The 13451-nt window shown below is 59.1% G+C and overlaps 1 protein-coding gene and 1 long non-coding RNA gene across 5 annotated transcripts; one reads left to right on the forward strand and one right to left on the reverse strand.

The window, feature by feature from the left end:
- Window positions 1-759: 759 nt before the first annotated feature.
- SLC39A3 (solute carrier family 39 member 3) lies at window positions 760-10069 on the reverse strand. Of its 4 annotated transcripts, none has more exons than XM_045491374.1 (4): window positions 9726-9835; window positions 8850-8967; window positions 7897-8228; window positions 760-4840 (listed from the first exon to the last, which is right to left on the reverse strand). In XM_045491374.1, exons 3-4 carry the CDS (start codon window positions 8104-8106, stop codon window positions 4106-4108), a joined length of 945 nt encoding a protein of 314 aa, XP_045347330.1. In that variant the 5' UTR covers window positions 8107-8228; window positions 8850-8967; window positions 9726-9835; the 3' UTR covers window positions 760-4105. The 4 variants fall into 4 exon arrangements, with proteins under 4 accessions (XP_045347330.1, XP_045347331.1, XP_045347328.1 ...); XM_045491373.1 differs by lacking the exon at window positions 8850-8967 and adding an exon at window positions 5535-5598 and having other exon boundaries at window positions 4158-4840; window positions 9726-9937; XM_045491375.1 differs by lacking the exons at window positions 8850-8967; window positions 9726-9835 and adding an exon at window positions 9978-10069.
- Window positions 10070-10274: 205 nt separating this feature from the next.
- LOC123605067 lies at window positions 10275-12547 on the forward strand. Its single transcript, XR_006715567.1, has 3 exons — window positions 10275-10403; window positions 11204-11313; window positions 12082-12547. It is a non-coding gene; the product is annotated as an uncharacterized LOC123605067 (long non-coding RNA).
- The last annotated feature ends 904 nt before the right edge of the window (window positions 12548-13451 follow it).

The following is a 13451-nucleotide window of genomic DNA, read 5'->3' on the forward strand; positions in this document are numbered from 1 at the left end:
CAGCCCCACCCCGCAGCCAGAATGCTGCTCCCACCCTACACTGGGCAAGACCGTCCCAAATGTCTGTGGTGCCGAGATGGAGACAGTGTTCTAGGCCATCAGCCCAAGGGGTCAGAGGGAGGCCCAGCCGGTCCCTTGAGGGAGAGGCCCCACCAGCTGTGGCAGCAGTCTACTTTGGTCATGCCTCCCGTGCGCTGCGGAAGTGGGAGCTCTGAACTGCCCATCTGTCCAGCCAGGGTGGGCAGCCCGCGATCACAGCCCGCAGTTGGGACACCGCAGCCAGCCAGGTCAGCGGTCCCTGCCCCGGGAGCTACAGAGGCCTCTGGGGTGACAGGACACGGAAGGGCCTCTCCCTGCTTCGGCCTAGTGTGGCTTCAGCACCTGACCGCCCAGAGAACAGTTCCAGGGTCCTCTGGAATGACACCCGTGTCCTATAGTGGACCCCTCTCCGCCTGCAGGAGGCTCTGGGAAGGTCAGAAAGGTTGGTCACTGGCTTCGTCCACAAGCTGGTGCACAGTTCAGGGCAGGCGCAGGCTGGGCCAGGTGGGACGCATGCCTCCCTCTTCCTGACAGGGCCGAGGGTCCAGAGCTAGTGGCCAGGGGAGGTCTGACACCATCCGTGGAGGCACCACCCCATCCACTGCCTGTCTTGGGGGCTGGAAAGACACCGGCCGGGAACCGGTGCTGCCCCTCCCCGCCCCACACTAATAACTTCTCCACCAGACATGCAAACAGCAGACAACAGAAGCCCTGACACGCTGCTATTAAGGTTGATTCAATCCACGAGGCCTGGGTGCCGCCTCGTAATTTCCTCCTGTCTCCAGATGAGGGAGGGGAATCTGGGTGACTCCATCCAGCTGTCGCCTGTGCCGTGAACCCCTACGCACAGCAGACCTCAGAGGGCTGAGGGTGGGGCCAGGGACTTCCTGGTGGAGGCAAACGCTCCAGTGGGCTTGGCCGACGACCAGAGCCCGGTTGGGGGTAACTCTCCTCCTGGCAGAGCTCTGAATGGCGCCCCCAGCCCAGGGCACCCCCCCTAATCCTGCCCATGCAGGAACCTGCCGGGTCAGGGCCAATCAGGTGGCTGGGGGCGGCCCCGACCCTGCCAAGTCCACGCAGACAAGGTTGGTGCCCGGTGTTCTGAGCTGAGGCTGCGGTTATTTAAGACAGAAAGCAGGGTGTGCGGTCTGGGCACTCACATCCACGCCGTGACGGCAGCGCCTCCAGTCCCGGCCGAGTGTGCTACGTTGTCTGTCAGCAGGTGTGCGCCTCCCTCTTTCGCACACACACACAGGATCTCACGGCTAACTGGCCTCTACGCGCAACTCACCATCGCTTCCTGTGACTCAAAGCAGCACCTCTCCCTGTCTGCACCAAGGACATTCAGCCCAGTGGGGGCATCCTCTGCGGGGGTGTCCAGGGCACTGCGGGGGCTGAGTGGCACCCCGGCCCCACCCACCAGGTGCCAGGACACCCCCATGTGGCAAACATAGATGTCCCCAGACACTGCCTGGTGCGCCCTAGGGGGTCACCCCCTTACTGAGAAAGACCCCCAGGAGGCGGGAATCTCCACCGACGTTCCCTCAATATGACAAAGTTGCATAGCGATGGCCTTTTGCGGCTGACGTCCAGTCTCGTAGGGGGGCTGATCCTGGGCCAGGTGGTGAGCCAGCCAGTCTTGTTCAAGACAAAGCTCCTGTCAGCAAGTGGCAGTGCTCTTGTGTCAGAGCTGGTGGGGGGACAGGGCCACCAGGGGCCAGGGAAGCTCAAGAGTGAGTGCTGCTCCTCCGGGGCCTCCGTCAGAGGGCAAAACAGCCACTCTTCCGACCTTGACGTGGGGACAGTCTGCTCCTCGCCCCACGCGGGGAAAGCTGACCAATGCTAAGACACTGTCACCCCTCACGGCTGGCCGACCGTGGCAGCTTCCATAAGCAGGTCCCAGGGCGGATCCTGGCTTCGCTGACCACAGAAGACAGGAGGGGTGGCCGGGAGTGGCCTTGGGGGGCTCCTGTGGCAGTCTGTGTCCGCTCTTCCAACATAGCCCCCTCACACTTCTCGGGGCTCCGGGGTCCTTGAAGCAGCTTTGCTGGGGCTGGTGGGACCGCAGGGAGAGCAGGTCAGCCAGGAGTGGCCATGGCCCAGCAGATGGAGAGGGTTAGGATGCTGGGGACCAGGGTGGCTGGCCTGGGGCCCACAGAGGGGCACCCGGGTCTTCCCACACCCCAAGGTTCCTGGCTGGCGTGACGGTGCCCTTCCCGGGCTGGCTGGTCAGGAAGTTGGCTCAGGGTGAAGGGAACAACATGGCCTTGGGGACCTCAATGGGCTCGGCGGGGGGACATGGTCAGTCAGGCTGTGGTGTCCCCAGGGCCACTCCATGGAGCTGATGGCTGGCAGGAGGGGAGACCCTGCTGTGTGTGTGCTTTTGGCAGTGATGGGGGATACAAGGCTGAGACCCTGGAGCAGACTTCCTCGGTCCAGGTGAAGGTGGGCTACAGAACCTGGTGGCTCCACAGACACCTGCCTCCCCACCCCTGGGGAGAAGGCCAAATGGGTGGAAACTTCCAGTTCCGGGGTGGGGTAAAGTGTGGCAGCAGAGGCTGCCAACACTGGGTTTAGGCCACCGTGGAAAGGAGGGTGGAGGCCCCCACCCCCATGGCGGTCATCGTCCCAGCACAGGGACAGGGCGGGCCGTGTGGGGTTCAGAGATGGGGCCCCAGAAGAAAAGAAGTTTCTAGCAATGGGACAGTTCACATGACAAGGTGGGGGCAGGCAGAGCACAAGTGGGGGGGCTCGGACACACATCCCCACTCCCCCCGCCTCTTGTGACAAAACTCAAGGGGGCCAGGGCCACGGCACAGGTGTCCCCTCGGGCCTTGTGCTGGGAGGGGCTGAGTGGTGGCAGCAGGCAGCCCCCGGGGCACGGGTGCGCCCACCCACCCTCCCTTGGGCAGGCAGTTCACGTCCCGGGGCAGAAGGGGCCTGTGCTTGCCAGGGCTTAATCTGCTGAGCGGTTGGGGGGGGGGGGGAAGGGCCGCCGGCCGGCCGTGAGGGGCGCAGGGTGGAGATCCAGGGTCCCGGGAAGGTGCGCTCTGGGGCCCACGTGCCCGCAGCTGAGTGGCCAAGTGAGGAGGCCTGAGTGCCCGTGACGGAGCTTGCGAGGCTGAGGCCACCAACACCCGGCCCGCCCTCCCTCCTGTAGCACCTCTGGCAGTTTCAAGCCAGACACGCGGAATCCGCTGGGAAAGGCTGTCACCCCTGACTCCGTTCCCAGAGGCACGGCTCTGGGCTTCTGCGACAACAGGTTGCCACGGAGCCGACGTCCAGGGTTGGCACCAGCCCCACGCTCACCCGAGGCAGGTGCTGGCTGCATGTGTCTGTGCGTCGGGCAAGGTGAATGGCGTGTGGCCCTGCCCCCATAGCCCACGGAAGTCTGTCTCACTCCGGGGACAGGACTGACAACCAACCAACCACGCTGGCCCCCGGCCCCACCTGCGCATCTCTCGGGTCCATGGGCCTCTGTTCCCTTAAAGAACCCACACGCTCACCCGGCCCACCAAGGGTGTGTGGGAGGGGGCACGCAGGAAGGCAGGGAGGAGGGGAGTCCTGAGGTGCCCAGGACCCTGCCCGTCTCCCAGGAGGCACGGCGTCAGGTGGCAGGAGTTAGAGCTGCCCTGTGATCCCTGGTCAGACGCTCCAGGCTGGCGGGCTCCTCTGTTAGGAACAGAGCCAGCCGGGAGCAGAGGACGCAAGTCTCAAGCCTCCGACTGGGCTCAGTGGCTCAGATAGGCCATATCCCTGTCCTGTACACAGGTGGGAGTGTGCGGGGGAGGGGAGGGTCCCAGCCCGACCCCCTCTGAGTGCCCAGGCCCCAGCGCCTGTGCGAGTCCTCAGATCCCAATGCCAGAGGACGACATGGCCACACAGCTTTGGTAAGTAATTACAAGAGCAGTATTTTTAAAAGTGGTCGCGGTGCCTCGGGCTCAGGGCATAGGATCTGGGGCGCAGCCCCTCCGTGCACAGGCGGAAGCCCGGGGCCTGAGCGCCCCCGCCTGGGGGACGGGGGGCTGGGGGACCGCCTGTGTCCGGCGGGCGGGCGGTGGGCAGTTCACCACTTGAGGAAGACCATGCCGGCCAGGACAGCGTAACCCAGCACCAGGAAGAGGACTTTGAGCAGACGGTCACTGTTCTCCTCCAGCTCCTTCGCCAGGATCTCAAAGAAGGTGACGAAGAGGAACGTGCCGCCCGCCAGGCCCTGCAGCAGCACCGAGGCCACGCTACTGGGCACACCCTGTGCCCGCTCGATGCCCAGGCCGACGCCGATGCCCAGGGGAATCATGGCGCTCACGGTGACGGCCAGCTTGGCCGCGTCCCTCAGGGCCATGGAGCACCTGGCCATGCTGATGCCCAGGGCCACAGCCACCAGCGTCTCGTGGACGGCCACCCCCACGAACAGGCTCACCACCTTCTCGCCGTCCTCCTGCAGGCCTAGGGCCAGGCCCTCGAAGATGGAGTGCGCCGACAGGGCAAACACCAGGCTGAGGAGCCGCAGCGGGCTGGAGCGCGACAGCTCCTGGACGCTGAGCCCGTGTGCGTGGGGGTGGGGCTCCGCGTAGAGCGCACGGCCCCGCGTGCCCCCCATGAAGGGGCTCTCGTACTCCGAGTCGCTGCCAGCGTCCGAGCCGGCGTTGAAGGTCTCCAGGTCGATGAAGGACGGCTTCTCCTTGCGGAACGTCAGGATGAGCTGCTCCAGGAAGACGGTCATGAAGAAGCCCAGCATCACGATGGTCTCGGCCAGCGGGTAGTCGGTGCTGATGTGCCCGAGACTCAGAACCTTCTGGAGCTGGAGCGGAGGATGTGCGAGGGAGGAGAAGGGGGAGAGGGGTTCAGAGGCGGGAGGCCTGGACACCCGCCACCAACACAACAGGGTCCCCAGATCCCACTGATCAGCTAGCAAAGCACAGAGGCCCCCCGTTCACACAAGAGGCTAAAAACGGGGGAAGGTGGACTCAGCCTCTGGTGGATTTGGAAAAAACAGCAACAACAACATAAAAATAACCCTATTACAAAGGGGGTTGTGAGGCTTTACGTGACATCTGCTCAATCGGCCCAGTAACGTTAATTGTGCTGCCGCGGGCTGAACCGTGGTCCCTAAAGATACGTGCACGTGGAACCTCAGAACGTGACCTTCTCTGGAAGAAGGGTCTTTGCAGATGTAATTCAGGTGCTCCCGGCGGAGAGATTCGTATGTTAAAGGTTCCCAGCCCGCAGAATCTCCAAACTAACCCTACTCGGAGAGAGGCGATTCAGTGACAGTGAGGCTGTTAGGGCGGGCCCTGAGCCGACAGGACTGGAGTCCTTACGGGAACAGGAAAGACACGGGACCACCACATGAAGAGGCAGGAAGGAGAGAGGCCTGCGAGGGACCCAGGCCTGCCGGCATCTTGGTCTCGGACTTCCAGCCTCCCCACTGACCAAGAGTAAACGCCCACGGTTTGAGCTGTGGTACATGGCTACAGCAGCCCCAGGAAACTCACGCATCAGGATCCCGAGACGAGATCGTCCTAAATCAGGGCGGGCTCTAAGTCCAGCAACAGTGTCCTTATGAGACACAAAAGGAAAGGACACACAGAGACACAGGGAGACGGGCATGTGACCACAGAGGCAGAGACTGGGGTGATGTACCTACAAGTCAAGGAATGCCAAGGATTGCCAACAAACCTCCAGAAGCAGGGAAAGGGCACAGGACAGATCCTCCCTCACGGTCTCAGAAGGACCCAGCCCTGCTGACACGGTGATCTCAGCCTTCTGGCCTCCATCACGGTCACGGCAACTGGCCTTTGCAGCCCTGGGGCCTGCGTGGGGTTTGCTTGCACAAGGCACCCCGGCCTCCTGGGTGGACAAGCTGGGAACGAGGGAGACCCCTCAGACATCCACCTGCACCCCAGCAGATGCCTCGAGCCAGCCCCGTCCAGTGGAGCTTTCCAGTGACAGAAAGGCTTTCTGTCTGTGCTGATACCCATACGGAAGTCACTAGCCGCGCGTGGCCCACGTGGACCTTAGGCGTGGCTGGTGCGGCCAAGGACGGGCATGTCGAACCGTGTTTCATTTTAAGTCACTGAAACGTGACTGGACAGGCCTACAACAGGCTGCCACTCCTCACAGCTGGGTCGGGTGGCCCCTGCTCACGAGGGTGTGTGTGCACTCCACGCTGGTCCGGCCTGGGGGCTGCAGGGTGAGCTGTCGGCCGTCTGGACCGCTCCCCCTCCACTTTCACTCACGGCTGCACAATGCTCACGTGCACACGCAATTCCCGAGGGCTCCACCTGAGCCAGGCGCTCCAAACTATGCTCGTGGCACCCCTTTCTTTCGTGTCACAGCCTTCGTGACAGCCCGGGAACACACACACACACACACTGGGGGCTATCCTGCCCCAGGGCACACCTGCAAAGTCTGAGGACATTTTGGTCGTCACGACTTGCGACGGGTAGTGCTGGCATCGGGGCCAGGTCATTCTCTGTCGGGGGCCGTTCTGGGCACCAGAGGGAGGTGGGAGAGGGTGTTGAACGGCATCCCTGGCCCCACCCACCTGATGCCAGGAGCTCCGCCAGTCGTGATGACCTCAGATGTCTCCAGACATCATCCAGTAACCCTGGGGGTAGGACGCCCAGGTGAGACCCCCTGACCCAGTGACCTGCCATCACTCAGTGTCCCCTGGCGGCAGAGTCGTCCCCCACAGGGGAACCCCCGTTGCAGCAGAGGCCGTGTTTTGTAGAGAAGCCGCGTCGTTCATTTGCCAAACATCTCACAGAGGCCTGCGTGTGCTACCCCTGGGGAGACACCAGCACGTGGGGAGCACTAACCCCCCACCCCAGGGATGAACACGGGTCAGATCAGATCGAGGAAGACAAGGCAGACGCAAAAGCCACAGCGTGCAGCACTGCTCTCTGCAGGGTGACCGTGCCAGCTGAGGCTGGCCAGGGGCCGCAGGGGAGGGACCTGACCCGCCAAGGCTCAGGTGCAGGCAGGCGTGCGGCATGGAGTGGCTCTGGGAGGACCGTGGAAGGGCCACATGCACCATCACAGCAGTCTGGGCCTGAGGACTCTGAGATTTTATCCCCCCTGGACGCTGACTGTGTGAGTCGCCCACACTGTGAACAAAGGAGCACGAGGTTAGCAGCGGAAGGCCACAGAAACGTGTCAACTCACAGCTCTGGACGCCCAAGATGCAGGCACCGGCTGTGGCCTGCTGATGAAACATGCGGCCGTGTCGGGGAGGCCCACGTGGCCAGGGCCTGAGGGCCATCCGCCGCCAGCAGCCGGGGAGAAACTAGGCCCCTGGGTCTGACAACCGGGAAGGGCTGGACTTGCCTCACCACCACATGAACTCAGAAAGCGACCCGTCTCCTCAAACCCTGAGGTGAGAACACAGCCCACGGCTACCCGGAACGCTGTCTGAGAGAGCCCGGAGCAGGGGACCCAGCTAGGTGGTGTCCAGACTCCAGCCCCACAAAAGTTGTGATAATAAACACGTATCCGGTTAAGATGCTAAGTCTGTTGTGACTCGTTAGGCAGCAGCAGCTAACCGATACAGGTGTTGAAGAGAGGCCCAAACTGCCAGCTTCAGGACAAAGTGTGTGGCAGCCATGGTGGGCAGTCTGCTCAGGTAGCAACGGGTGAGCTCGCCAGCGGGGAACCCTGTGTCTAGTTCAAACCCCCTGTTTACCAGACGAGGCCCAGAGAAAAGAAGCAAGCAATGCGCGGTCACACAGCAAATCCATTTCCTGTCACTCTGACAGTGTCAAGGCTCCACCCAGCTTGGTGGCTTTCGTGAAAAAACGTCAGTGACCCTTGGCCATGAGGTGCCAAGGGCGGCGCCTACCCCCGGGGACCCCTTACCTTTTCCCTCACGGCGGGCAGGAGGGCGTTGAAGCACGTGGCCAGAAAGACCCCGCCTCCGAAGGTGTTGCAGAGCGAGAGGATCTTTTTTGAGCGATGGGCCTTCTCAAAATCCGTCTCGATGATCTTCACCGGGAGCAGGGAGCCAAGCAGCATGAAGAAGAACACGCCCACCATGCAGAGGACTTTGGCCACCAACAACTTCATCATGGTGGTGGCCCAGGCTGCTCCGGTCACCGCAGGGCCAAACCATGTGTGGGCGCACACTCCCGTCCCACGATGTGCTACTGGGCCCAGCCACGGGGCTGGGGGCTCATGCCTCGGGACATCCGCTGTGAACGCCAGGGGCACCCGCGTCAGCTGTTGGATCACCTGCCCAGCTCTAGTGACCAAGCCCATCACCCCCAGGACCTTGCTCCATTCCAGGCGTGGCCCGCATCCCTGCCTTCCACAGGAGTATCCACGGCTGCACTGCCCAGTATGGGAGTCACTGGCCACGTGTGTCTATTTAAGCTAAGGAGGACTGAATGAAAGGCAAAATTCGGCTCCTCGGTCACACCAGTCATATTGCAAGTGTCCAATAGCCACACAAGTGCCGTCGCCACCATACTGGACAGCGCAGACAGAGAATATCTCCATTGCTGCAGAATGTTCTATCGGGTGGTGCTGCTCCACTGGTCTCCCACTGCCCGTACGTGAAACCAAGCACCATACCCTGTACAGAAGGCCCTGCACCATCGGCTTCACTCACCCCACATGGGCTCTTGTGGGCCTTGAATATGCCTAGCCCGTTCCTGCCTCAGGGCCTTTGTATGGGTTGTTCTCTTGTCCTGGAACACGTCTTCCCCCTGACCTCCCGATGATGTCTTGTCTTTTAGGTCACTGCCTCCAGGATGCCTTGGAAGGGCCTCCCCTGGCGGACCTGTGCCCTAAACTGTATGCCTTGTACCCACCGCGAGTCTTGGTGCAGAACAGATGCTCAGTAACCACTGGCAAGCAAACAGGTGAGCTGAATGAAGCATGTGGACCTCTTTACAGGACTCCACGAACCCAAGTGGTGCAGATTTCGCCCTGGACTCGAAAGCGTCACTGTTAGTACAAGGGCCCTTGGCTGCTCCTCTGTCCCTTGGTTTCCTCCTAACCTCCCAGCTCTCACTGCCCACACCCCACTTCACTGAGGTCTTCAGGTCTCAGCTCAGATGCCACCGGATGGAGGGGCCTCTCCCTCCCCTTCCCTGGCGTGAAGTTCTGGCATTATTTGTGCTACAGGAAACTGCAGAACTCAGAGTCCCTGAATGAGCTCCCCTGCTCAGGGCTGCAAGCTCTGCGCGGGCAGAGAGCCTGTCTTGCTGGAGGCGGGCCCCCCAGCAGCACCCAGTGCACAGTCAGGTCGACGGCGGGCATCGCGTAAATCCCTGCCGGGTGTCCAGATGCCCCGGTCTGTGCAGTGCGGGTGGGGAGGGGGGCTGTGCGCTCTCAACCCGGGGGCTGATGGGGGTGGGACCAGGACAGCACAGGCGCATTCATTCATTTACTCACTACACACCGAGCGTCTGTTGTGTGCCCGCGCTGCAGCGGGGGCCCAGGGGAGGGCGAGGCCGAGGCCGAGAGGGCTCCGCCGGGGAGGGAGCAACTCGCGCTCTGCCGGGGGACTCGAAAGCTAATTACTACAGACAAACCTCGCCGATCGGGGGGGGGGGGGGGGGGAACCAGCCTCGGGGCCGCAGCCGGGCCTCCGCTAACGGGCGGCTGAGCCGGCCAGACCCCGAAACGCCCCGCCCTGGCACCCAGCCCCAGGCCCCCGGTCCCCGGCCCCTGTCCGCACGCACCTCCGCCGGGCCCTCGCCCGCCCGCCGGCGCCTCCCGCCGCTCAACCGCCGCGCGGTCTCGACCCCACAAGCCGTGCTCCTGTCCGGCCCCGGCTCCGCGCGCGGCTGCCCACGCCCCGCCCACGCCGCTGCTCATTGGCTACCCCGAGCGCCACGGGCCGAGTGCATCGTGTTCATTAGCCGCTGTGGTTGCCACTCATCCTGTGGACCACCCCCCCCCCCCCCCCCCGCCACCCCCGCCACCTCTCCTACCGGCATGGGAAAGTAGTTTCCTGTTTCGGAGCGGTAGGTACAGCCAGCAGGTGCCTCCGGCGGGAAACTCCAGCCCTAGAGGAATGGTTCCGGTACGACTTGGCTGCCAGAGCTGTCCAGGGGTGCCTGGTGCTGAATCCCGCTCTAGGGAGGTTTGACCATTGATGGGAAACCATTTGCTACGGGAGACTGTCTCTCCCTGAGCGTCCACGACGCTGGTGTCCTTCCCTTCAATTTAAGACGCAGATTCATCTGTGTCCACATCCCTGCCTTCTATGTGTTCCAGGGCCTCTTGTAGAAGAACATCTGTGAACAAACCAAGATCCGCCACCCTCCCCACACCCCGCCAACTTTGGAGCTTACATTCTAGGAGAAGACACAGAAAATAATCAGTAAACATAATAAGTAATGGAATTATGTCGGAAGGTAACAAGTGCCCTGGGATAAAAGAGCCAATGAGGAACTATCAAAAGTGCTGGGTATGGGTTGCTATTTTAAGTAAGATGCTTAATGTTTGAGCAAAGGCAAACATGGAGAAGTTAGTCCAGCGGGTATATGGAGGCAGACCGTCGCACACATAAGGAACCGAGAATACGGAGGCCCTGGCAAGACACACACCAAGAATGCCAGTGTGGCCAAAGCACAGGATAAGAGGACATGGGTCACAAGAGGCCTTGGAGGGAAATAGGGAGCAGTTGCAGTTTTGGTCAGAGACGTGACAGATCCAGCATCTTTTAACACAATCATTTGGTTATTGTATCAATGCTGCTAACAGGCCAAATAAGATGAAGACTGAGAATTGTTGATAGTCTTTAGACGGAGAGAAGATAATACTTTTTTAAAAAGCTTGTTTCACTGCCCTATAAAAACAACCAGAGTTATGTGCTCACTTCGGCAGCACATATACTAAAATAATAATTAAAAAAAATTTTTAGGGCGCCTGGGTGGCGCAGTCGGTTAAGCGTCCGACTTCAGCCAGGTCACGATCTCGCGGTCCGTGAGTTCGAGCCCCGCGTCAGGCTCTGGGCTGATGGCTCAGAGCCTGGAGCCTGTTTCCGATTCTGTGTCTCCCTCTCTCTCTGCCCCTCCCCCGTTCATGCTCTGTCTCTCTCTGTCCCAAAAATAAATAAACGTTGAAAAAAAATTAAAAAAAAATTTTTTTTAAAGCAATAAGAGTTATAAAAGAGAAGACTGTATTCATTTGTTTACTAAAGTCTTGTTGTCAGTGTACTATGAGCCAGGCATGGAGAGAGCTGCTAAGAATAAAGCACAGAGTGCCACGGTGTGGATGGACCCAGAGGACACTGTGTGCAGTGACAGAAGACAGACACAGAAGGTATTTCCTGTGTGACTCCACTCACAGGGGGTCCCTAGAGGAATCCCATCCAGAGCAGTGGTGGGATCCAGTGCTGGGACAAAGAGCGGGGAGTCAGTGTTTCATGGGGACAGAGTCTCAGTTTGGGGAGATGGAAAGTTCTGGAGACAGATGGTGGGAGTGGCTGCATGACAGTGTGAGTGTTGCCTGATGCTGCTGAACTGTGCCCTTAAGAGTGGTCAAAATGGTACATTTAATTTTATGTATATCTCACCACAACTAAAAAATTTTAAATTTCTTTTTTAAATGTTTGTTTATTTTGAGAGAGAGAGAGAGTGTGAGCGGGGGAGGAGCAGAGAGAGGAGACTGAAAACCCCAAACAGGCTCTGCATTGACAGCTCAAACGAGGGGCAAAACCCCACAAACTGTGAGATCATGACCCGAGCCAAAGAGTCAGATGCTCACCTGAGCCACCCAGGCGCCCCCCCCCCCCAATTTTCATTAATGGAGTATAAAACGAACCCTAGGTCCTCACAGTTCACAGTCTAGTGAGAGAGACAAATATAAATGAATTAATAGCACACCACGATGGACAGATTTCTAAGATGGTTCCACATGATCTCGACATCCTAGTACCCATGCCTTTGTGCGATTCCCTCGACTCTGGGCTGCCCCTGGTGACTTGATTCTAACAAACAGAATATGGCAGAGGAATGGGATGTCATTTCCCTGACTGGGTTACAAAACACCGACTTCTGTCCTCCTAGCACAACTCCATTGCCTTTTCAGCTTGTATGCCTTGACGAAGCAAGCTGAGATGCCGGAGAGGCCCACACTGCAAGGGGCTGAGGATGACCGCCAGCCAACAGTCAGCAGACCTTCAGGGCAAGAGCCTGTTAAATTATTGGATCCTGCCAACATCATGAATGATCATGGAAGGGGGTCCTGTCTCAGTCATGCCTTCCGATGACTGCTGCTCAGTGGGCACCTTGATTATAGACTTTGAGAGACCCTGAAGCTGAGGGACCTGGATTCCTAATCCACAAAAACTATGGGATAACAAATGTTGCTGTTTCAAAGCCACTAAGTTGGGGGGGGGGGGTAGTTTGTTAGGTAGAAGGTAACTAGGTAATGCACATACGTAAAGGAAAAACTACCGGCTGTACTAAATGCCCTGAAGAGGGGGGCCTGGGTGGTTCAGTCCGTTAACCATCCGACTTCAGCTCAGGTCGTGATCTCACAGTTCACGGGTTCAAGCCCCGCGTTGGGTTCTGTGCTGACAGCTCAGAGCCTGGAACCTGCTTCAGATTCTGTGTCTCCCTCTCTTTCTGCCCCTCCCCCACTTGCGCTCTCTTATAAAAAAAAAAAAAAAAGCCCTGAAGAGAAAGAGTTTTGTGTGTGAATTAACCAAGTCCACTGTGTGTGTGTGTGTGTGTGTAATGTAGGGCAGCAGAGGACAGTTGGTATAAACATAGATAAGAACTTGCTGTATTTGAGGGACTGGGAAGCTGGGCTGTTGTTATCATTGCCTGCCCAAGTGGATACATAAAATTATGGGGGCACCTGCGTGGCTCAATTAAGTGTCTCACTTCTGCTCAGGTCATGATCTCACCATTCATGAGTTTGACTCCCATGTCAGGCTCTGTGCTGACAGCTCAGAGCCTGGAAACTGCTTCAGATTTTGTGTCTCCCTCTCTGCTCCTTCCCCACCCACCCCCTCAAAAGTAAACGTTAAAAAATTAACTATCATAACGTTATGCTCTAAGAAAATCTGCCCACCTCATGTCATATTCTAAATTTTCTTCTATGATCTTTATAATTTTGCCTTTAAAAAAAAATTCCATTTTACACACATTCAAAAACAGGCCACACTAACCCATGGCAATAAACACTAAGGCAGCGTTACCCTTGGGGGATATCAGGGGAGATGGCTGGGTTCTGTTCTTGGCCCCGGTGCCGATGACAAGGGCATGCTCCCTGCACGGAAATTCATCGGGCTGTTTGCCCGTGATGTGTGCACTTATGTGCTTGTGTTACGCTATGAGGAAAAGAGCAGCCTAGTAAGGAGGGAGAGAAGAGTGGACCCCCGTATCTACCTGACCTTACAAAGAGCTTCCGACAGCCACGAGCCGAGCAGAATCCGTGGTTCCATTCTCCGA

The sequence above is a fragment of the Leopardus geoffroyi genome, chromosome A2 (assembly GCF_018350155.1).
Source record: "Leopardus geoffroyi isolate Oge1 chromosome A2, O.geoffroyi_Oge1_pat1.0, whole genome shotgun sequence".
Lineage (NCBI taxonomy): Eukaryota > Metazoa > Chordata > Mammalia > Carnivora > Felidae > Leopardus > Leopardus geoffroyi.

Coding starts and splice junctions, on each gene's coding strand:
- SLC39A3 (XM_045491372.1), bottom strand. CDS start 9,861: ATGAGCAGCGGCGTGGGCGGGGCGTGGGCAGCCGCGCGCGGAGCCGGG. Junction 8,229..9,725: donor CGGGCGAGGGCCCGGCGGAG/GTGCGTGCGGAC, acceptor TGGCGTTCACAG/CGGATGTCCCGAGGCATGAG. Junction 4,841..7,896: donor TGCCCGCCGTGAGGGAAAAG/GTAAGGGGTCCC, acceptor CCTCCGCTCCAG/CTCCAGAAGGTTCTGAGTCT.